General features: G+C 37.7%; 1 protein-coding gene and 1 non-coding gene across 2 annotated transcripts; one reads left to right on the forward strand and one right to left on the reverse strand.

The window, feature by feature from the left end:
• Positions 1–5,070: 5,070 nt before the first annotated feature.
• LOC143559149 (small nucleolar RNA R71) lies at positions 5,071–5,177 on the reverse strand. Its single transcript, XR_013139888.1, has one exon. It is a non-coding gene; the product is annotated as a small nucleolar RNA R71 (small nucleolar RNA).
• Positions 5,178–8,096: 2,919 nt separating this feature from the next.
• On the forward strand, positions 8,097–9,025 carry LOC143559143 (uncharacterized). The gene is made up of 3 exons (XM_077047815.1): positions 8,097–8,423; positions 8,544–8,712; positions 8,808–9,025. Exons 1-3 carry the CDS (start codon positions 8,097–8,099, stop codon positions 9,023–9,025), a joined length of 714 nt encoding a protein of 237 aa, XP_076903930.1.
• The last annotated feature ends 16,216 nt before the right edge of the window (positions 9,026–25,241 follow it).

Genomic DNA, 25,241 nt, shown 5'->3' on the forward strand with positions numbered 1-25,241 from the left:
CACGCTAACACTAAAATCACAACTACGCGAGTCGGTCTTCGTCCACCTCTGCTCCCATCGATTCTGTCTATCTTCACCACCACTGTTCAGCAATTCGTTACCGTCCAAGATTATGTCCACTTTTGATGAAGGCCCAAGTATTGAAGAACAGACCATGTTATATTTGGGGACCTATGATCGTGTCTCCAAAGGTGGCCGACGAAAACGGGCATAACTTGACCCACGAAGCTCCGTTTCAGGCCCACTACCAGTTAAATCGAAGCTTGAGACGAGGAGCACATTGTGGCAAACAGCCTACGGTGGTTTGGCCCTTGTCCGAAGCCCAGAAACGACTCCTAAATAAAGTTATGGGCCATTTTATATTTTTTTGTCAGTTTTTATGTTTTTGTTTTTGGGTTTGTGTATGGCCCATGGCCCATTTTAGGCCAATTTCGTATTTGAAACTTTATTTATATTATGTTGATGTTATCTGAAGAGATAGACTTAAATTTTATAATAATTAATTTTTCTCTTCATTTTCCCTGACCTTTGGGTGGGATTTTTAGGGTTTGGAAGTTCATCACGGTATTCGATTGAATCAACGTGATTCGATCTTCTGTTTGGTTTTACCGCTGCATCAACTTTTGAGACCCGACCATCGTCTACCGTCGAGATCACCATCTTCTTCTATCACGACCATTAATCGTTGTTAACAAGTCAGTTTGATCAAGTTAATCAAATGAAATTCAAATTGCTGAACCTAATTGATCAATTAACCTTGAAATTAATTCAATTAATCATCAATTTGAGGCTTTAGTCGATCAATTTTTTAGTTTTGAGCGATGGGTTTTAACTTTGAATGTATCCGGATTCAAGCCTGAACGTTCTAGGTTTTTTGGTTGAACATTTTAGGTTTTAAGCCTGAACAATTTAAGGTCTAACCTTGAATGTTTTAGGGTTGGATATTGGCTTGAATGTTTTTGTTTTTTTAACATTGAACGTATTTTGCGTACCTAATGTACGTTAATGCACCACTAATAAACATCAAAGGAATACTCAACTAAGTAATTATTTAAAAACTAAAGTCTCATATACAGTTTTCAAAGGGGGATCACACATATCTTAATAATGTTTATGATTTTCATCTAAACTTCTTAAGTTTAGATGATTATTTAAAGCTTTTGCTCTTGTTTTGATTCAAAGAAAACCAATTGTCTTGATACCTTCCAATATGTAACAATCTGGATTTTTCTTTATCGTTTTGTTAGCCGTTACCCGACCCATTTCTATGATCGGGTAATTTTATCAATAAACATCGCATTTATCGAGTTATTATTATTTTATTATTATTGTTTATTATATCTAATTAATTATCAATAGTAACTTTCAAATATTTACAATTAACACTTTTAAACCTTAGTTTAACCTCATATGTATCCTCACCTAATTTTCAGGGACCTCATTATAAATCTGGTTAATTGTTATTATATTATAACACGTTTAACAAAACCCATTAACCCAACCCGTAAACCCGTTTTTGGAACCAAACCTGTGATCCAGATTATTTCTTGAGCCTTAATCTTCATTCTAAACTTGGAATTTATCAATGCAAATCGTTGTATTACCTATTGCGATCACACATGCATAGGTAATTAGGAATATACGATCGTTTGATATGAATTGACATATTAACCTAACCGTCTAAACTAAATTGGTATTATACCTATACAGTTCATTATAACTCAATTAGTTTCTTCTACACCTTCCCTATTACCTTACGAACATAAGCCCCATAGTTAATTGTATCACAAGGAGCTTCCATTATCAATTCGTGATCGCGTTTCAGCCGTCCTTATATTGTGCTAGTTAAACATCAATTAGTAATCATTTGAGGTAGTTGTTTTACGTTTCTAGTTCGTCATCACACCAGGTACATTAACCCTATGGTTAATCGGCCAGACATTAAACGATGTGGCCAATTGAATTGTTAGGGTTCATAACTGATTTGGGTTGATTGATTTGCTTGTGTTTAAATTTTAGTTTCCATATAACACCTGAATTAGTCACCAGCCCAGTGGTTGGTGCATGTTTGGTTAAGATATGTTGAACGGCTGGGGGCGTGGGTTCCAGTCCCCCTAGTCTGTTTTTTTAGGAGAATTTGTTATTTATTTATTTTAATCTTATCTAATCCATAAAATACATTATAAATGATATAATAATAATAATAATAATTTTTTTTATGGAACCGGCTCATTAGTTAGTCGTTTTATTTACTTTTGTTAATACTATATACTTGTATATATATATATACACACACACACACATACATATAGAGCAAGGTTAAAATAAGAAGTAGATTTATCCTAAGAAGTATAGAAAGTGTGTTTTCACCACTATATCTATTAAAACACACCGAACAAAAAACACACCACAACTAAAATAAAACACACCGAACAAAAAACTTACTATCCATATCCACCGTCAGATCAACATATATAATGCACCAGATTACTTCTTACACTTCTTAGACAAACTCCACTTCTTATTTTAACCCCACTATATATATGTGTGTGTGTGTGTGCGTGTGTATGATGTATTGAAAAACACACTTGTTTTCCGCACCTGTTTATCATTTTTTATTGTTTATTATCTAATAAATAATGGTGTTTGGCTTGTTTTAACATGATCTTACAAAGTTTAAATCTTTCGTAGGTTGCGGGTTTTAAAAGAGAAAAAGATTGGGATTTGAAAGGCTTAAAAGGCCTTTATGATCAATGTTTGAAGAACCAAGTCAAGGCCCGATCCAAACCCACAAGAACCAAGCCTTACATGCTATTATATTAATATAACACAAAAAAAATAAAAACCCTAGTCCAGCCCCCTAGGCCGATCGAAACTGCAGCAGCAAAAAAATATTAACAAGTTGTCTTTTGACATTTTGGTTGGCATTTAAACCAACAATCTTGTTGGTTATAAGGAAACACACAAAACTTAATTTGTGTGGCTCAATCTCACGTAGAGCAAGAAAAGAAGAAAAGAAAACAAACTTTAAACAGAAGTATTTTGTTTTGGTACGAGGAAAGAAGTGGCTAGCAACCAAGATAGAAAATAATATATTCTCTTTGGTTGGTCAAAGTTGCCGTGAACAGCAAACAAGAAAGAAGAAATCCTAATCGGAAATTGCAGCCAAAGAAAAATCAGTTTGCATCCATATATACTTTGGTTTGGTTTCTTTTCTTTATGGTTATGGTTTGTTTTAAGTTTGTGTTAGACATGACCATGTTTAATATATTTTTGTCTTTGTTTATTATTAATGATATGAGTAGCTAAACTCTTAGCACTACCTAGGTTAAGATGATTATTGACATTGTTTAACAGTTTATTTGGTTTTAATTGATCACACGACGTATTATTATTCAAAGAATTTATTTAATTTGATCTTAGGTGTGTTAAAAATATTGTCTTTATATAATTATTGCTTGTGATTCCTCGTATTACTTTGATTGATTGATTGTGTGTCATTCGGTTAGGGTTCTACGTTTAGGTGTTAGACTTGGTGTTTTTGATCTATTTGTGGTTAGCGCGGCCATATGAATCTTGAGTGTGATTAATTATTAAAATTCAATAGTTTCACCTTCCTTGTGACCGAGAGGTAATAGAGAGTCTGTTTGTCTCGCGTCTTTATTCGGTTAGGTTAGAATTGCGCGAGAGAGAGTTTTGGTCTTATCCGGTTTAGTTTTGCGTGCAAATATGTGTCCTAGATCAAGTTAAATATTGTTACCCCTTTATCCCTAGAATTGTTAGTACCAGGTTTTAGCAGGTTTTGTGTTGTTGAGTCCGAGAGGATATGCGTCATTAGGGTACCTTAGTAATCTTTTTCCCGGTGCATTTGTTCAATCTTCTTAGATTTATGAGGGTTAGTTGGTGAGACCGAGAGGTGATCTAGCGAACTTTAATTTGCCTTAGTTGATTATTTTAAGATCCCGGTGTCGTGTGATTAGTTAATTCCGTTAACCGTTGAACTGTCAGTAGGATTCTTACCTAGGTAGTCATTTCTCCACATTTGTTAAAACCTCGTTAAGTCCCGCTGATTTTTCTTGTTAGTTTCGTTAAGTTAAGTAAGTTAGTTAAATTAAAATAAAATAAAATCAATTATAAATAATTTAAGGTAGGACTTGGATTAGGGTCTATTATTTGAGCCGTTCTCACGTGTCTTCGAGTTCGATATCTGAACTTTCCTTTTCTTTGCTATACGCGACCGATACACTTGTCGTTTGTGTGAACTAGGATAGGTTGTTCGGTTTTTAAAGCTTAGTTGCGATTCGTGTTTTATATATATATATATATATATATATATATATATATATATATATATATATATATATATATATATATTCTCGCACATCAAGTTTTTGGCGCCGTTGCCGGGGACACGGTTTGAGGCGATTAGAGAACTACCCGAGTTTGGGGACTTACCTGTTTTCATTTTACCTGCTTATTTGCTTTTATTTGTTTTTAGTTTAATTTTAGCTTAGTTAATATCTTTATAGTCGTATGCGTCATACCCGCTCACAAGGACCGCCGAATCTTGAAACGTCTGACGACACCGAGAAAGTCCAGCCCGAGAGAGAGTGTTCTGTTTCACTGACAGGTTCTGATTCTTCTTCTACTTCTATTTCTTCCGCATCTTCTAGGGATAGGAACATGGGTGACCAACCGCCTAGGAGAGTAGTAGCTGACTATGGTAGGCCGACAACGAATCCTCATTCAAGGATTACCTTACCGAACGGTGCCGCTGCTGGTAACTGGTCCATTCCTGCCCATGTCATGCAACTCATCAAAACCGCACTCCAATTTGAAGGGCTAGAGAGAGAAGACCCTTCAAACCACATCGACATATTTGTTCAAATCTGCGAAATTTTCAATGTCGGCAACATGAACGATGAAGCCATCTATCTCCGTCTTTTCCCCTTCTCACTTACTGGAAAAGCCTACAAATGGCTTAAGTCACTACCTGCAGGATCCATCACCACTTTGGCGGGCCTTCAAGAGAAATTCATGACCAAATTCTTTCCGGCATCTAAATCCGCTCGACTCCGTGAGGAGATTTGTTCCTTTCGAATGAGGTCCGATGAGTGTTTCGGGGAAGTTTGGGAAAGATTCAAGGACCTCCTTCTTAGTTTTCCTCATCATGGTTAGATAAGTGGATGCTCATCGAGAAATTCTACAATGGAGCCACTCAGCACGTGAGAGAGATGTTGAACCAAACTGCTAACGAGAACCTTCTTAAGAACAAAGATCCCGATGGGTGTGTCGTCCTTTTTAATGATCTAGCAGCGAGCTACGAGGGGCACACAGGCAGAAATTCTTCCACGTCATCGAGAGGAGTACTTCAGGTTGATTCGAACACTAGCATGCAGGTGCAGATTGATGCTTTGAACAAACTCGTTAGAGATCTTATCGTTAAGAGCGTCGCGAAGTGTGAGGTTTGCCGAGGGGGTCACGACACCATTGACTGTCCTGTTAACCCGGGTAGCAATCAGAAGGAGGTTGACTTCGTCAACAACCCCATTGAGATATCAAAACCCCGCCTTCGACGGGAACACTGGCTAGAGAAATCAGAATAACTATCGTGGAGGACAAGCCAGTAGCTACCAAGCCCAATACCAAAACCAGCGTCGAGAAAATCTATTCAGGCAGGGGAATTCAGGTCACGAGAGTTCGGAACAAGCGGGGAGAGAGGAGAATAAAACCACACTGGTGGAAATGATGGCAGAGCTGCTGAAGCGCGATGAGAGGAATCAGTGACAAATGAGGCGAAATTTGCGGAACATGATGCTATGTTGAAGAACCAAGCCACGTCTCTAGCTAATCTTGAGTGTCACGTCGAAGAGATTGCCAGCCAGTTATCCGAGAGAGCACCAGGTTCACTACCAAGTAATACTGAGAAAAATCCGAGAGGGTTCGCCAAAGCGGTGACTACTAGGAGCGGTTCTAGAAGAGAAAGAGTGGCTGGACCTTCGAGAGTTGTCACACCTGCGGTTGATGAAGAGGAGCAGGTGGACGAGGAGATCCAGATGGAGCCTCCTCCGGCCGAGGCACACCAGGAAACTATTCCAGCGAGTATGAAGCCGGCTGATATACCATCATCATCAAATCCAACTCTCAGAGTCTACAAACCCAAATTGTCTTATCCTGGGAGACTCCGATCAGACAAAGACGAGGAGCAAAACTCCAAGTTCCTTGAACATCTCAAACAGCTTCACATGAACATTCCTTTCCTTGAGGAGCTCACTCAGATGCCTAAATATGCCAAATTCCTCAAGGATATTCTTTCCAATAAGGAGAAGCTTGCTGAGGTCTCGTCTATTCCGTTGAGTGTTGGGTGCTCTGCAGTGTTGCAGAGCAAGTTGCCTGAAAAGATGGCCGATCCTGGGAGTTTCACGATTCCCTTCATCTTAGGTGACAATACGGTTCGACATGCTTTGGCCGACCTTGGGGCCAGCATCAATCTCATGCCGTATTCTGTGTTCAGTAAGTTGGGTCTTGGCGAACCGAGGCCAACTCGAATGAGTATCCAACTTGCTGATCGTTCCATGAAATACCCATGAGGGGTGGTCGAGAACATGCTTGTTCGTATCGACAAGTTCATCTTCCCGGTGGACTTTGTCATTCTAGATATGAATGAGGATGATAGTGGCCCACTCATTTTAGGCCGACCATTCCTTACCACCGCACAGGAGTTGATCGACGTCCGTGAGGGCAAATTGATTCTGAAAGTTGGGGATGATAACGTCACCTTTGACGTAAGACAGTCACTCAAGCACCACAAGTCGGCGGACGACTCTCTGTATTTCGTTGACACCATCGTATCACATGTGCGGGAGTTTTTCACTTACATATGTGGCGGACCTACCTTGGACCCACAGATCTTCGATAGGGAGATTTCAGAGGTCGAGATGGTTGCCATGACCACTCAACCATTGATGGATGACACAGTGTCACCACCCCTAGATTCAGAGTAAGCTGTTGAGATCGTGCGAGACGATCCGAGGGACCGACCCTCTGTTGAGAGCCCTCCTCCTTCCTTAGAACTTAAGGATCTACCCGATCATCTGGAGTATGCATTTCTGGACGAGGAGAGGAAGCTACCTGTCATCATCGCGTCTACGTTGACGGAGGTCGAGAAGTTGAAGTTGTCGAAGGTGCTGAAAGCGCATAAGGAGGCGATAGCGTGGAAGATTATCGACATCAAAGGGATTAACCCCTCGTTCTGTACCCATAAAATCCTCATGGAGGATAATTTTAAATCTGTCGTTCAGCCTCAACGGAGGCTTAATCCGAAAATGCTAGAAGTCGTTAAGAAAGAAATCATTAAACTCATTGATATGGGAATCATTTTTCCCATCTCTGATAGCCCCTGGGTGAGTCCGGTCCAAGTGGTTCCGAAGAAGGGTGGCATGACTGTGGTCACCAATGAAAGGAATGAGCTTATTCCCACTAGGACCGTGATTGGTTGGAGAGTATGCATCGACTACCGCAGACTGAACGATGCCACTAGGAAATATCATTTTCCTCTACCATTCATTGATCAGATGCTAGAGCGTTTGGTAGGTCAGAGGTACTACTGTTTTTTGCATGGTTTCTCCGGGTATTTCCAAATCCCGATCTCTCCAGATGATTAGGAGAAAACCACATTCACCTGCCCCTATGGCACGTTTGCCTATAAACGCATGCCCTTTGGACTCTATACTTTCCAGCGATGTATGGTGGCGATCTTTCACGACATGATCGAGGATTCCATGGAGGTCTTCATGGATAATTTTTCTGTCTTCGGGAATAATTTCGATCATTGTCTCTCCAACCTTGATAAGATGATGGCTCGTTGCGTCGATAGCAACTTAGTACTCAACTGGGAGAAGTGTCACTTCATGATACGCGAGGGCATTGTTCTAGGACATAGGATATCGAGTGCAGGGATCGAGGTCGATCGAGCTAAAATTGAAACCATTTCTAATCTTCCCCCGCCCACTTCTGTGAGATCCATCCGTAGCTTCTTAGGTCATTCTGGTTTCTATCGGCGATTCATTAAAGACTTCTCGAAAATCGCGAGACCGATGATCAAGCTACTAGAGAAAGACGCTCCATTTTTCTTCCCTGAACAGTGTATCGAGGCGTTTGATCTTCTAAAGGACAAACTCGTTAACGGCCCGATCATGATTTCTCCCGACTGGTCTTTGCTATTCGAATTGATGTGCGACGCGAGCGACTATTCCGTAGGAGCGGTGCTTGGACATCGGAAGGAGGGGTACTTCCACCCGATCTACTATGCTAGCCGGACCCTAAACAGTGCTCAGGAGAATTACATAACCACCGGGAAAGAGTTATTAGCTGTAGTGTTTGCATTCGATAAGTTTAGGTCCTGTCTTGTTCTGTCCAAAACAGTCGTTTACACGGATCATGCTGCCATTCATTATCTTTTTAGCAAGCAGGATGCTAAACCTCGTCTCTTCCAATGGATCTTGCTACTTCAAGAGTTTGATATCGAAATTCGTGATAAAAAGGGGGCCGAGAATGTAGCGGCCGATCACTTGTCACGTCTTGAGAGAGCCGAGATTGGAGATGCTAGGGTCATCATCAATGACCATTTCCCTATAGAGAATCTTATATTTGTCAAAGCCCAGGATGACGGCTACCCGTCGTTTGCCGATATCGCAAACTTCCTCGTCGATGGTTCCCTCCCTAGGAGGATGTCTCACCAGCGAAATAAGAAATTCTTTGCTGACGAAAGTTCTACATCTGGGATGACTCGTTTCTTTTTCGTATAGGTGCTGACCAGATTGTGAGGAGATGCGTAGATGTTGAAGAGGGGTGGCGGATTTTGAGCCACTGTCATGAGGGACCGACAGGAGGTCACCATGGTGCTATTCTTACTGCTAAGAAGGTCTTCAATTCAGGATTTTATTGGTTTTCTTTTTTCAAAGATGCTCATGCAGTCTTAAAAAGCTGTGACCGATGCCAGCGTGTCGGTAACATCTCATCCTGAAATGAGATGCCCGAAAATGCTATTCAGGTTTGCGAGGTTTCTGACATTTGGGGTATTGATTTTATGGGCCCGTTCCCATCGTCTAGAGGGAACAAGTACATACTTGTGGCAGTTGATTACGTTTCCAAGTGGGTCGAGGCTAGAGCCTTGCCCGCCAACGACGGCCGAGTTGTGGTGAGATTTCTTAAAAATCTCTTCTCTCGTTTTGGTGTACCAAAAACCTTGATCAGCGATCGAGGTACTCACTTCTGCAACTCGCAGATGGAGACGGCTTTGCAACGCTATGGGGTCACCCATCGGCTTGCGAATGCCTACCACCCACAAACTAGTGGACAGGTAGAGGTGAGTAATCGGGGCATTAAACGCATTCTTGAGAAGACGGTTGGGCTAAACCGAAAGGATTGGTCTGACAAATTAGATGATGCTTTATGGGCTTTCCGTACAGTATACAAAACTCCGACCGGTTCCACACCGTCTCGGATGATTTATGGGAAAGCCTGCCATCTAGTTGGAACACCGTGCTTCTTGGTCGCTTCAAACAGTTAACCTCGATCTTTCATCCGCGGGCGAGAACCGTTTCCATCAGATACATGAGTTAGAGGAACTTCGCGATCATGCATTTGCTCACTCGTACTATTAGAAGCTGATGACTAAAGAGCTGCATGATAGAAAATTGTGAGGTGATAAACAGTTCAAGTGTGGGGATCGGGTTTTGCCATATAATTCCCGCTTACGGTTATTTCCGGGAAAGCTGAATTCCCGATGGTCAGGCCCGTTTACCATTACTGAGGTATTCCCGTATGGCACAATTGAGATTGAAGACGAAAGCGGGAAGTTTAAGGTGAATGGTCAAAGGTTGAAGCACTTCATAGGCGAGCATATTGCTGATCAGACAGTCGAGGTGTTCTACCTTGACTCACTCACCAAGATGTAGACGTGTTGGATGCATCACTCGGGAGATGGCCCGAGTTGTAGAGTGTGTATTATGATTTTCATTATTATCTGTTTTATTTATTTTATTATTATAAAAAATATTTAAAAAATTAAAAAACAATTTTAAAAAAATAAAAAATTAAAAAATAAAAGAAAATAAAAAATAATAATAATAAAAATTAAAAAATCAAAAAAATCAAAAACACAAAAATATGTTTATTTCTTATGTTTTTGTTTTCTGTGTTGTACGCTGCTACATGCGAGCGAGTTTAAGTTATTGCAGGTATTATTATGCGCATGGTAGCTCTGATGGCGTTTTGGAACTGGATCTCCCGAGGTTGCGGCCGCGAATGAAATGCTATACGGTCGCTCGATTGATTCACAGCTGATGCAAATTCTTCATATAAAGCAGGGGAGTAACCCGTTCTCTGTTTTACTTTTGAATACTTTAACTTTTATTTTTATTTTATTTTTATTTCTTTTCCTTGCTCTCATCGAGGACGATTTCGTTCTAAGTGTGGGGATGGGAATTTATTTTACATAAATGTAGGAAAAAAAATTTAAAATAAAAAAAATTTGTTTTGTTCTTTCGCTGAAAATTATGTCGGCTACTTATGTTCGAGGGACATATACGTGTATATGTTTGATCCTATTATCTACCTGTAGACATACGGGATAGCCATTAACCCGAAAACTGAAAGTGGCTGGGGCGACTAAATGTGAAAACAAATGTTTTAAAAAAAATGTGTCCCTTGAAATTCGTTTTTCTTCTACGTTAAGCAGGAAATGATATTATTACCGTTGTGTTAACAAGCTCCTAGAACTTTTGAAAAATATAATAATAATAATAATAATAATAATAATAATAATAATAATAATAATAATAATAATAATAATAATAATAGTAGTAGAAGAGATGGTTTGCATATCTGATTTGGGATGTGTCGGTAGGCCCAACTAGCTTTGATAGTCCTCTTTAGCAGTTTTTTTATGTATATAATAATTTGAAAAACGGTGAAACCGAATTTTGATGCTTAGGGAGGATTACCATAATCTGCAAACTTTGAGATGATAAGAATTAAATTCACTCAAACTAGCACACCACCACATGTCCATCTTTTTACGAGCTTAGAAATAGTTATATATTTTAGGGTGATATAAAAGACTGAAAAAAAAGAGAGATGTATGTTTTGAAAGTTATGTGTATTATCGAAAGTTTTTTAAGAAAAGCAAATTCTTGTGAAGAAGGTTATGTATTGTAAAATGCTAAAGAAGCATTCTTTAAAGTTAGAAAAAAGAGGACAAAGATGCACATACTAGACGGGACTTAGAGTTTACGTACCAAGGGGATAGTGACTCTGAGGATACATTATTGGGGCTCGAAGGTTCTTACTCAATAAATATCAATTTAGGAATTTATAGGACAAAGTCCAATAATATTTAGGAATATCTCGTACGACCTCCACGGGACCATTCATCCATCAAATTTCACCGAGTGCATCTAATTAGTACCATCAACGAGTCCTTGGCTTATGGTGATTTGTCGAAGCAGTTTGCTTCGACTCTAGTTCTTCTAGCTCTCTTTGTCTAAGATGGGGTAGGTATAGCCTTGATTTTTGGACTTAAAATGTTTAATGCAATTGGGGCTTGATAGGTTAGTGGCTGGGTTTAAGTAGACAACAATATCGGCAATCACGGTCAATATGTTGAGTTGTTTCTTGTGCTTTAATAATGATAAATAATATGAGAGTTTGTTTTTTTTCACTTGGTTATGATCCTGTGTAGATTTCTATTTCTGGGACGAAAAAGTATTAAGTGTGGGGACGTTCGATATGTTGTAAAACACACTTGTTTTCCGCACCTTTTTATCATTTTTTATTGCTTATTATCTAATAAATAATGGTGTTTGGCTTGTTTTAACATGATCTTACAAAGTTTAAATCTTTCGTAGATTGCGGGTTTTAAAAGAGAAAAAGATTGGGCTTTGAAAGACTTAAAAGGCCTTTATGATCAATGTTTGAAGAACCAAGTCAAGGCCCGATCCAAGCCCATAAAAACCAAGCCTTACATGCTATTATATTAATATAACACAAAAAAAAAATAAAAACCCTAGACCAGCCCCCTAGGCCGATCGAAACTGCAGCAGTAAAAAGATATTAACAAGTTATCTTTTGACATTTTGGTTGGCATTTAAACCAACAATCTTGTTGGTTTTAAGGAAACACACAAAACTTAATTTGTGTGGCTTAATCTCACGTAGAGCAAGAAAAGAAGAAAAAAAAACTAACTTTAAACAAAAGTTTTTTGTTTTGGTACGAGGAAAGAAGTGGCTAGCAAACAAGATAGAAAATAATATATTCTCTTTGCTTGGTCAAAGTTGCCGTGAACAGCAAACAAGAAAGAAGAAATCCTGATTGGAAATTGCAGCCAAAGAAAAATCAGTTTGCATTCATATATACTTAGGTTTGGTTTCTTTTCTTTATGGTTATGGTTTGTTTTAAGTTTGTGTTAAACATGACCATGTTTAATATTTTTGTGTCTTTGTTTATTATTAATGATATGAGTAGCTAAACTCTTAGCACTACCTAGGTTGAGATAATTATTGACATTGTTTGACAGTTTATTTGGTCTTAATTGATCACACGACGTATTATTATTGAAAGGCTATATTTAATTTGATCTTTGGTGTGTTAAAATATTGTCTTTATATAATTATTGCTTGTGATTCCTCTTATTACTTTGATTGATTGATTGTGTGTCATTCGGTTAGGGTTCTACGTTTAGGTGTTAGACTTGGTGTTTTTGATCTATTTGTGGTTAGCGCGGCCATATGAATCTTGAGTGTGATTAATGATTAAAATTCAATAGTTTCACCTTCGTTGTGACCGAGAGGTAATAGGGAGTTGGTTTGTCTCGCGTCTTTATTCGGTAAGGTTAGAATTGCGCGAGAGAGAGTTTTGGTCTTATCCGGTTTAGTTTTGCGTGCAAATATGTGTCTTAGATCAAGTTAAATATTGTTACCCCTTTATCGCTAGAATTTTTAGTACCAGTTTTTCGCGGCTTTTGTGTTGTTGAGTCCGAGAGGAGATACGTTATTAGGGTACCTTAGTAATCTTTTTCCCGGTGCATTTATTCAATCTTCTTAGATTTATGAGGGTTAGTTGGTGAGACCGAGAGGTGATCTAGTGAACTTTAATGAGCCTTCGTTGATTATTTTAAGATCCCGGTGTCGTGTGATTAGTTAATTTCGTTAACCGTTGAACTATCAACAGGATTCTTTCCTAGGTAGTTGTTTCTCCATATTTGTTAAAACCTCATTAAGTCCCGTTGAGTTTTCTTGTTAGTTTCGTTAAGTTAAGTAAGTTAGTTAAATTAAAATAAAATAAAATAAATAATAAAATCAATTATAAATAGTTTAAGGTAGGACTTGGATTAGGGTCTATTATTTTAGCCGTTCTCACGTGTCTTCGAGTTCGATATCCGGACTTTCCTCAACCACTTTATACGCGACTGGTACATTTGTCGTTTGTGTGAACTAGGATAGGTTGTTTGGTTTTTAAAGATTAGTTGTGATTCGTGTTTTATTTATGTATATATATTCTCGCACATCAGTGTAATAAGTAATAAATCGATAAAGTTTCATTAACAATAAAAATCATAAGAGAGTCTTTAGTTTAAAATAAATATTTAAAACGTATATTGTATAACATATTAAAATATAGTTATAGATACAAGTATTTTATAAACGAATATATTTTATATAAATATTGTTATTTTTTATTTACAATCTTAATTAAAAGTAATATTTATAAAAAATAATAAATTAAATAATTCATCATTTCACGAACACCCGATCATCATTCAATCACAAATCTATATCAGTTATGGAATCCATATTAATCTATAGTTATTGTCCGCTATCACTCTTAATCAAGATTTTCTGTTGATATTTCTCGACGAGCGTGACGTCTTATTTTCTTGTTCTTATCAAATCATTCTTCTTGTTTATTTGATAAAGTGAGTAACTTATTTTCCTAGTTTTTATCATTTTAAATTGTTTTGGGGACATATGCGTATCTTACGGTTTTTACATATTATTTAGTATTCTCATTAGCTAACTGTTGATCCTTGTGTGTATATCAATTATTGGTCTAACTAGCTTTATCTTTAATTGCTTATTTGAGCGCATTCAGAGAGGTTCGTCATATTCACATTAATAGTATGATCATATGACCGTCGTAGTAGCCAAAGCCCACTTCGCATGGCAATGGTTTACCGACACTCATTATTTGCTCATTGCTTAATTTTTTATCTCACAAAGGACGATTTGCTCTTTTTATATTATATTGTATTTAACTTACTAATGTTTTACTCACTCAACCTTTTGTTGACAAATCTACTTTATGTTATACGCATATGAGGGTTTTCGTTTGAACTGATTGCAAGTTGGTGATGAACTTAGAGATGTTTAAGCTAGAAAAAAGTTATTAAGATTTAAATTTAACTTTGAATTTGAACTAATATATTTTTGCTTTTATTTCAAGATTTTATACTTTGTTTATTTGAATTATTTGGATATTTAATTTAAATTAATAGATATTGTCACTTTTAAATATTGCATGATAGTATCTTGAGAGCTGTGAACAATTAATTCGCGCCCCAGAGTTTTTGGCTTAGGTTGGGGTGTGAAGATTAGTATTAGAGCTGAAGGTTTATAATAGGTCGTTAGTGGTGCCTTAGTAACATGCTTAGGAGCCCTAAATGTGCTTACTTGATTGTCTTATGTGTTCTACTTATTTGTTTATAGATTTCTTAGTTAATTAATTATTGTTTATTATTATATTATCATGCACACACACAACTCCGAGGCTATGCCTCAACCTCAAAACATTTTTACTAATTTGATTTAGTAGATTGCCTTTTTATTTTTGGGAAATTCCGTAAGAATTCCCTAGTGTTGTATTTACTGTTTCACCTTAAGGCTAGGTAGTATGACAAGTTCCTGTAGTAATTGGAAGCGGGGAGTACTGTGACTTGGGTGTTGGGAAAACGGTTCCGAGAACCTAAGGTAAGACATGATTCCTACCTGGAGGATAACCTGGCTATAGTACTCAAGCTTGTATGCCAAAACGGAACACAACTGTCATACGACCGACACCTTAGGCTGTCAAACATAACCACATTAGCGATTGCTTTAAATGTTTAGTTGGGTGCACTACTAGAAAAAACGCCTTCAATGACACGCATTGCGTGTCATTAAAGGGCCCTTATGACACGCACATGTGTGTCATTGAAGCCCCTGTCATAAATTGAATATGACACGCTTCCCGCTTGTCATATTTTATGACACACTTTAATGATACATATTTATGACACATGATTATGATATGCATTTATGACGCGCTTTCAATATTGGTGTTTACGACACCAATTAACGACATTCATTTATGCATGTCATTGTATAACTTGTTATTTTTATTTTTTTGTTTTGCATAATTAATAATAATAAAATTAATAACTCAAAATATTGCAGCAAAACGATACATTCCATTTCTAAATTAAACATCATGAATCAAAAAATTACATATAATCCCCAAGTTAACAAAAGTGTCAGTTAATATTTAATGTAATACGTATCACTAACGAAATATAAACTATGGGTACACGCCAACTAATCTTCTCAAGCAACGTCGAAATCTGTCTCTGTGTTCCGTGTTTGCCTCCCCCAACCTAAGTTGAAAATTAAACAAAAAAACGTTGGGTCATACCATAAGACAAAACTTTTTTTACTGTTTTTGATTATTGAAAACCGAAACCGAATCATTGAAATTTACATAAATACACCTAAAATCATTTTTACTTTTAACATTACCATTAAAATAACTACTTTTACTTTTAACTTTGCAGCACATGTAAGTGCAAACTGCAATGACACAAAAGTTGGTGCAAATGGATGGTTTATGGGATCAAAGTTGTACTCTAATTTCATTCATAAAAACTTTAATACCAATATATGCATAATATAGCAATTCTGTATAACATTTTACAAATTAAAACAAACCTCATTAAGCCAAAAATACAAAGCCATCCTGTTGATTACATCCTTAAAGTCTTCAGTTCTCTGTAATCTCAGCCAGTTGTTAACATCCAGTAGTTGTAATTTCTGAAAAAATAAGCTATGTAACTAGTTAATAAAATAAAATGCATCTAATTTAATAAAAATAAAGAAAAAAAGTCTCATAATTTAAAGAGAGCAAAACAAATTAGAACATAGGACTGAACCTAATATCTACAACAAATCTGACATGGGTATAACTGTAAATCCTGAATCTGGATCACTACAATTATGATATCAACAAACAAGTATTGGTGCGGAATACCAACACTTGATGATTCAAGAACACAAACAGACACAAACGAGTAACACACGATTGCTTCAAAACACACGTATTATTGATATACGTCGGGTGCTTAAGCACTATTACAACCTCGTCTCGTTATGAAGCTTATACATTTCTATTTTCTTAACACAATCTAAAGAGCATGGTTGGAAACTTACCTCAGATGAATTCGGAAAAGTGAATGCCATATATGCAAATTGAAGTTCTTTGATCTTCTTCTCAGTAGCATTTTCTTCTCTAGTGTCTTCAATATTGGCAAAGTTTGCGGTCTGATTTCCAATGTTGAGCGCAGCCATCTGACCTTCCCAAGAGAACTGCTGAGCAACCATACCTCTTTCACCGTTACCTGAACTACCTCCAGCCTCACCTCTAGCATTCCCAACTGGAACCAATGCCCTTTCCGTGTTTCCATCCTTCGCTGGGTAAGTACACTCATGAGCAAAATGACCCGGCTCATGACAGTTGTAGCACCTAAGAGTGTCTTTGTTAAAACCCACTTTTGATTATTAGGCATGTTCTAATTATTTCTACCCGTCCTCTTAGTGAACTTCTTCGCACGAAATACTGCCATGGCGATTTGCCACGAGATGTCTATTTCTTCAACATCATCAGGATGGATCTAATCAAGTTCAGCAGCAACCATAGGTTGAACCAAGTCTCCAGCCAAAAATGCATCATAACAATTCATGAATCCCGCCATTAGAGCTATATTCTCCTGAGTCTCTTTTGGTATGGTAGGGATCTAACTGAAGTTCTGACTGGGAGTAGCCCCTGAGTGAGCAGTTTTTCAGTATAATTTGAAGATTGTCCAGACTTAGTGAAGAATACCGAAGCTGGTTGGGGTGGGACAAATGATGATTGGCCTTGAGTGGATGAGAACATCTGGAAATTACTTTGAGGTGGTTGTTGAGTAGCCTTGAACAGTGAGAAACTGTCTTGAAAAATAAGAGCACTGTTGGAGGCAACGTTGTATCCAGCCGTACTGTAAGAGCTTGCATGATTTATTGCACGTTGCTTATCATCCATATCACAATCCTTAATAGTAGCAATCATTTCACTCATAGCCATTCTGTTGAGATCTTTAGTCTTTTTGATAACAGCAACATTCATGTCCCAACTCTTTGGCAGTGAGTTCACCAGCTTGTTGTTTATTTCTGAAGTTTGTAGATAAATACCTGCTGAACTCATTTCAGTCACAAGTGATATGAATCTTTGAAGTTGGGTTTCCAACGTTTCTCCCAGAACATGATTAAACATATTGAACTTTTTCCGCAGCAAATCTTGGCGACTTCTCTTCATATCTTCATTCCCTTCATACACTTCGATCGGTGCCTCCCATAACTCTTTAGCATACTAAAGTTCTCTAAATTGAAGAGCAATCTCAGGTGAGAGTGCCATGGTTAGAGTAGAAAGAGCTTTCTCATCTTCTTCAACTTTAACAAAATCGTCATCGTTATACTATGCAACTGGCTTCACAAGGAGTTCAGTGGAGTTATCCTTTTGATAGGTGATTCTTTGAGGTCCCCTAACGATACATCTCCAAACTTTTGCATCCTTCATCTTGACATATTTTTCAAAACGAAACTTCCATTCACTAAACCCCTCATGAGACAAGAGACGGGGTATACGAGTGGCAGTCCCCATGATGGAGTCAAGTTCTTGATGGAGTGAAGTGTTGTTGTTTGATCCATTACTAATTGTTAACTGATCCATATCAATAGTTGATTAAGGTCCAAAAGTTTAATTTGTCCAAGTAATAGGCCCAAGTTAAAATCAGACAGGCCCAAACAATTTACTGGGCTGGGAACAAAGGTCACAATGTTGACCGAGAACAACTAATGTTGACCAAATATTGATCGAGAACAGCTAATGTTGACCAAGAACAACTTGGTGACCGAGAACTGTTCTTGACAGAATACTATTGTTGACCGAAAACAAATTGTTGATCGAAAACCTTGAGTTGACCAGATTTGACAGAGAACCGAGTGAAGCCGAGAACTGATTATTGCCGAAATCAGGTTGCCACCAAGAACCAATTGAGGCCGAGAACACTTAAATGCCAGCCGAGATCTCAGTTTTCACACCCAAAGTCAAATAGAATCGTAACAAACTTACGAGGATTCAGAGATTGATTTATTTCCAAGATAAGATCAATCTTTTCCCAAAAATAAGACTTCTCTTCTCCGATTACAAACTCGCCGGAAAAGCGCACTCAACCACCAAAAGTCAAGATCTTAAATATGCTAATATCACAATAACGAGCCTGAATAGGTCGAAGGCTCTGATACCAATTGTAATTCCCGAATCTGGATCACTACAATTATGATATCAACAACAAGTATTGGTGCGGAATACCAACACTTGGTGATTCATGAACACAAACAATCACAAACGAGTAACACACAATTTCTTCAAAACACATGTATTATTGATATACGTCGGGTGCTTAAGCACTATTACAACCTCGTCTCATAAACACGTAGACGGCCAAACAAATAAGTGAACTAACAACCTTAAACCCTATACAATGTATGATATATATAGGGAGCCAACTACACAAGCCCATACCAACCAAAAAGCCCACCGATATCCTTAGGATCTCGGTTTACATATAAAGGTCGTAGACCAAACCCATAACTCATGCTAAACCCAAAAAAAATTAGACTAAGTACAAACCATACAAAACTAGGCCCAACAATAACTAAAGAATGCAATCACACACTCTTTTCATTAATCAATATAACAACAGATTTAAACACTCACAACTTAAAACCAAGTACATAGAAGAGTGAAAGTGCCCATTAAAACCTAGAATCAAAGAATAGCATAAAGATGATGATGATGATGATGATGATGATGATGATGAAAAAACTGAACCGAAGGCTAGAACAACATATGTATTGTCTGCACTAAATCATATGTAATATGTTAACTTTCTAATGCTAGCTATTTTATTTTGAAAAACACAGTATCACTAAAGTAGTATTAAACGGGCCATGTTCGCAGGTTGGTGAGTCCAATGTAAACATGACCCGTTTGATCTGAAACTTTTTTTATGTTTTTTCCTCACCTATTAGTACTTTTTTTCCATTTATATAAATACTTTTGAGGTTATTTGATTCCTTTGAAATTCTAAGTTACACAAATTTGATTTTATACAACTAATAGTTTTTTTGACCCCCGCGTTGTGGGGACAGGGGTAGGGTCGTAGGATCGTAATAAAGATGTATATTTTGACCGAAAATACCCAGCAAACTTTGACCCATATAAATTATGCACTTTTTTGATCAAATTGGTTTGTAACTAGAACCGGTTTGGTCTTGTATACATCAAACATGGTAACCAAAAGTCAAACTACCGAAAAGCCGCCGATAGCATCACAAAAACTCGTATCAAATTTTAGATTTAAACCGTAAATCACCTAAGCCCCTTTTAATACCATAAGTCTGATATGCTAAAGCAGAAATCAAATCAAAGAAAATTTAAATAACAATAAATGGTTGTTAAGAAATGGAATTACAGATAGGCTCATATTTGACATCATCATCGTCTTTATCAACCAAACCAACCAGCCATAAAACTTAATCATTTGAACCTAATGACCCAATCTGTTTCAGAACAAAAATTAAAGAATTTACTTGTTTAATCCTTTTGACGCGTCTCAGTCAACCATAGTATGGACATATACGTGGTGATTCGAAGAGCTGGAGCAAAACCTTTAAACTGCTAACTATTATCCACCTTCAGTGATCTTTTTCCACAACTTTCCGCAAGTAACACACAGAGAAATATTTAAACATAAAACACATAAAGATAAGACTAAGACAACTTTAAGATAGAAAATTGGAACACAAACTAAAAGCCAAAAGCTTGACTGAAACATAGAACTTACTCTAGCTAGTTGAGCTAAAACCTTTTGACGCCTTCCTAGTTCCTGCAATCAACAAACTATTAAAGAAGATTTTTAACTAAAAACCCTACTTCTATATAAAAAAATAAACGAAAGTTTATAACGTGTGAAATAGGCACGTAGTATACCTCCAGATATGTAAGTTGAGGTTGTCTCCATTAGTGAAACCGGGTAATCTTAGGTTTTGAAAACTTTTTATGCCAAAGCATCTGAAAATATGTTGGTTCGTATGTTTTCCTGAAAATATGTTGGTTCGTATGTTTTATGCCAAATATAATATGCACATGATAAAAGAATATGTGGTGGTGGTCCTGGTGGATTAGTTGATAAAAGAGGATGTATGTGCCTTTTAATTAAATTTACAGATGAAGAATGAACCAATTAGAAATTTGCTGTAGGTTGCTCAAATAAATCAATCAATTCGTGCAATATGAGTAGGTTTTTTGCTTGGTAACAGATGCAGACTAACAATCGAACATATACTACACTGCATTATGGAAATTAAAATCCTTCAAGATTTAGAACACCATGCAATACACTGCATTATGGAAATTAAAATCCTTCAAGATTTATAACACCATGCAATAAGTGGCCTATTTTAAAAATTAAATGTAATTGAAAACAATAGAAGCAATGCCAAGCTGGAAGGATACAAATGTAGCTATTGCAATGAATAAAACACCAAGCCAGTTTTGACCCGTTACTTACACAACCATTACGTTCAAATATGAACTAATAACAATAATACCTGCAAAGGTTATCTTTTATCCTTGTAGTTTGCTTATTCATTCATAGTGTTTAGAGTTGTCATGATGGGTCGGTTAACGGGTCGAACAGGCCCGGGTTGTAAAAAGTTAACATGGAGAGAAATAAAATGAAATTTAAAAAAAATGATTCATCTTAGAGCTCTATTAGCCCACAATGTCTGTAACAGCGGTTGCAAGGAGAGCCTCGCACTTTCCATCCGCCGATTCTACCAAGCCAAACAACAATCTTGAAAATGCATAAACAACAAACTCATGTATAAAAATAAATAATGTTTAATTAAACTGGTAAAAATTGATTACACAACATCAAATGTTGACCACTTTATAGGTATCGACACAGCATGCAGAACTAAAAATACCAACCATTCAAACAATGAAACTGCTAATACAACAATTATTTGCTTTTGTAATTACTACCAAACAGTGACGATATCTGACGATATCTCATATGTATAAATCATTACCATAGATCAGAGATGATAATACCAAACGGAACCACACCATCAAGATCTGGCACCAGTCGGCCTTTCTAACTCGATTTTCGTGTAAATTATGCTTCAGATATAACTTAACACTCTTTTAGTAAACCCTAGCTAATAGTAGAATTAGGTAAAATTAAAGACAATACCTCAAAGAAGATGAAATCCTTCAAAAATTCCTTCAATAGACTCAAAATTTTGCTTTAAGTCTTTAAAGATTTCGGCGTTCGTGGCCGGTGTTGGTGGCAGAATGTCATGGTGGTGATGGCGTTAGTGGTGGTGATGGATTAGTGACCGACCGGTGGTGTTTGGAGATGAATCGTGCTTGGTTGTGATGTTTTGAGAGAAGAGATAAAGATGGCTGTAGGTTTTGGTGTTTATTAATAATTAGGTCAAAATGGGTCTTGAAGCATATATGGCGATAGTTAGAGTTTTGAGTGAAAGATGACTCACAAATATGACACACAGACTTCTTTTTGAAATTTACGACACTTGTTCAATGACACACGAAAATGATTGTCATAAATCTTCTAATTTTCAAAATTATGACATTATTTTAATGACTCGCACAATTTCGCGTCATAAATCGACACGTGTCATTGTGCGCATGTCATGGAAGGCCTTTTTTCTAGTAGTGGTGAAAAATCCATGGAACCCATGGGCCCTCCTACTACCATTTCTCAACTTAATTTAAATATTATGTTTTTCTTGGAGTTAATCATACATGGTGGTTCACCGGATGCTCCAGATACTCATATTTTTATCTCGTTAGTTCGTTATTTAGTTGGTACAGTTAAAATGACATGTAATGCTCATGGGCCATCCAATTCTTTTGCATTGATAATTCGTTATTTAGATGGTACAGTTAAAATGTCATGTAATGCTCATGGGACGTCCAACTCACTTATTTTGATTACTAGTTATTTAGTTGGTACAGTTAAAATGCCTTGAAACGCTCATGGGATGCCAACACACAAATTATGTCTCGTTAGTTGCGTGTAAAGTTAACTTAGTAAAACAAAATTTTGACTTTTAAACTAACCTCATCTCCTTATCTAGTTATCTCACATTGATCGCATTATTTACGTCATCTCATAAATATTTACACACCTCACCCTTTATCTTACAATCATTTACCTTTGTTCCCCGTAGAATGTCTTCACTAAGAAACCTAAGAAACCACCATCATCATCAACGTTCATCTGGTTCTCACAACCGCCATATGGCTGCTAGGATCACCAAGGAGTTTGATGCTGCTATGCGCACTATCGTAACCCTGATCCAGAGCCTCAACTCAAATGGTTTTGCTACATTTGTTGCTTTGAACAATCTTGACTTTAAGAAGTTCTTGAGCACTAAACCTACCTCATTTTTTGGTGAAGAAAATGCCACCAAACTCCTGCAATGGTTCGAGAAAATGGAGAATGTTCTCATCTATTGTGAATGTCCGGATGCCAAACGGACAAAGTTCGCCTCGAGCGTCTTCTAGGATCGAGCTATCACTTGGTTGAATGCTTTCAAAGCTGACCAAGGAACTTAGTTGGTTGTGGTCATGCCTTGGGAAGAACTCAAGGAGGCCATGAAGAAAGAGTTTTGCCCTGGTCATGAACTGCAAAGGCTTCAGGCTGAATTTTGGGAGCTCAAGAAAATTGGTGGGGATAACTCCACCTATTCTAATCGCTTTCGTGAGATTAGTCGCATCGTACAGCATCTTGTAACCCCCGAGAACCATGGCATTCGAAATATATTGTCGGTTTACCAACTATTTTCCGTGATGTTGTGGTGAGTCGCGACCCATTAATCATCGATGAGGCTATGAACCTCTCTGCTTCCCTCGCCGACGATCATGTAAAGGATGGAACCTTGTCCCAAAAAGATTCCAAGCCTACCATCGAAAAGAACAAAATCGACTCATCCACAGATGTCAAAGCCGAACCTAAACCTGCTTACAACAATAATCACCGCTACAACAAGAACAACAATAACAACAAGCGTAAGGCCAATCACCAAAACTATGTTGTTAACCAATCCAATAACCAACCTCCACCTAACATAAAGAAAAATGCCCTGAACAAAAGAGCCTACACCGGTCTTAACCCCCTATGTGCTAAATGTAACCTTCATCATCCTACTCAATCCCCTTTCCGACTGTGCACCCAATGCAATCGTTACGGTCATCTTGCTAACGTTTGTTGTGCACCGCCTGGTTCTCAAGCCGTCCAAACACGATCTGCACCACATGCTCCTAGAACTGCTACTAACCAACATACTCAAACTGGTGTTCCTAATGCATGTGCTTGCTACCATTGTGGAGACCCTAACCATCTCCGTAACGTATGCCCATTGCTTGCCCATTCTCATCAAGCCCATGTCATGCCTGCTCCATACTATGCCACCCAAGCCCTAGTATACCCCGCACCTTACTATTCTTCTCAAGCCTACCAAGTGCAAACCTACCAACCCCAAATTCCTCCAGTTTATGCACCGCAAGCCTATGCTTCTCAAGTGCCTCAGCTCATGGCTCCTCCGTCTACATCAACTCAAGCCCCTGCTACTCAAGCTCCTCCATTGAATCAAATTGCTCAAACCCCTCAAGGTTCCAATGGTCGTGATTTTATGATGAATGTGAATCAAGCTCAAAGCTCTAGAGACGTGGTGAATGGTACGTTTCTCATTGATAATCATTATGCTTCAGTGTTATTTGATACGGGTGCCGATAAGTGTTTTATTTTTTTGGATTTCGCGTATATTATTTATAAACCTTGGGATAAGTTCTCTAAGCCATTTTCATATAAGTAGCCGATGGGAATTCTATTATTATTGATTCGGTAATTTGGGATTGTGTCATAACTCTTAATTTGGGATTCCTATGTAAATGGGTATTTTCGATGTTATTGTTGGGATGGATTGGCTCACTCTTAATCGTGCTAAAGTCGTATGTTTCGAGAAATTCCTTCGTATACCTATCAAAATGGTCGCATTCTTAATGTTTTTTGTCATACACCTACATCTAATCTTAACCCCATGTCGTCTTTTCAAGCTCAACGTTATTTGCGTAAGAAGTATGTTGCATTTGTAGCTCTCATGGTAGAGAAAGAGCATAAAGAAAGAAGATATCCGATATAACGATTGTGAGTAATTTTCCCAAAATTTTTCCCGACGACGTCTCCGGACTTCCTTCTATTCGAAAAGTCGAATTCCGTATTGATCTAATACATGGAGCTAACCCCGTAGCTAAAGCACCATCCGAAATGCAAGAAATTTCGAGCCAACTATAAGAACTCTCGGACAAGGGTTTTATTCACCCGAGTTCTTCTCCATGGGGCGCACATGTTTTGTTTGACAAGAAGAAAGATTTTTCGTTCCGCATGTGCATCGATTACCATGAACTCGGCGAGCTTACCGTCTAGAACTGTTGTCCGCTACCTCGCCTCGACGCTTATTTCGATCAACTTCAAGGAGCTGCATGCTTCTCAAAGATTGATCTCCATTTGGGTTATCGTCAACATCGCGTTAACGAAGATGACATCCCCAATACTGCATTCCGTACTCTATATGGGCATTACGAATTTTGTGTTATGCATTTCGGGCTAACCAATGCACCCGCGGTTTTCATGGACCTTATCAACCATGTCTGTAAACCCTACTTGGACAAGTTCGTAATTGTTTTCATCCATGATATCATGATCTATTCAAAATCCAAGAACGATCACAAACAACATCTCC

The sequence above is a fragment of the Bidens hawaiensis genome, unplaced genomic scaffold, assembly GCF_021521415.1.
Source record: "Bidens hawaiensis isolate Kalapana, Puna unplaced genomic scaffold, B.hawaiensis_p1.1 tig00019715_1, whole genome shotgun sequence".
NCBI lineage: Eukaryota > Viridiplantae > Streptophyta > Magnoliopsida > Asterales > Asteraceae > Bidens > Bidens hawaiensis.

Coding starts and splice junctions, on each gene's coding strand:
- LOC143559143 (XM_077047815.1), top strand. CDS start 8,097: ATGATCAAGCTACTAGAGAAAGACGCTCCATTTTTCTTCCCTGAACAG. Junction 8,424..8,543: donor GTCTTGTTCTGTCCAAAACA/GTCGTTTACACG, acceptor CGTGATAAAAAG/GGGGCCGAGAATGTAGCGGC. Junction 8,713..8,807: donor CGCAAACTTCCTCGTCGATG/GTTCCCTCCCTA, acceptor TTTTTCGTATAG/GTGCTGACCAGATTGTGAGG.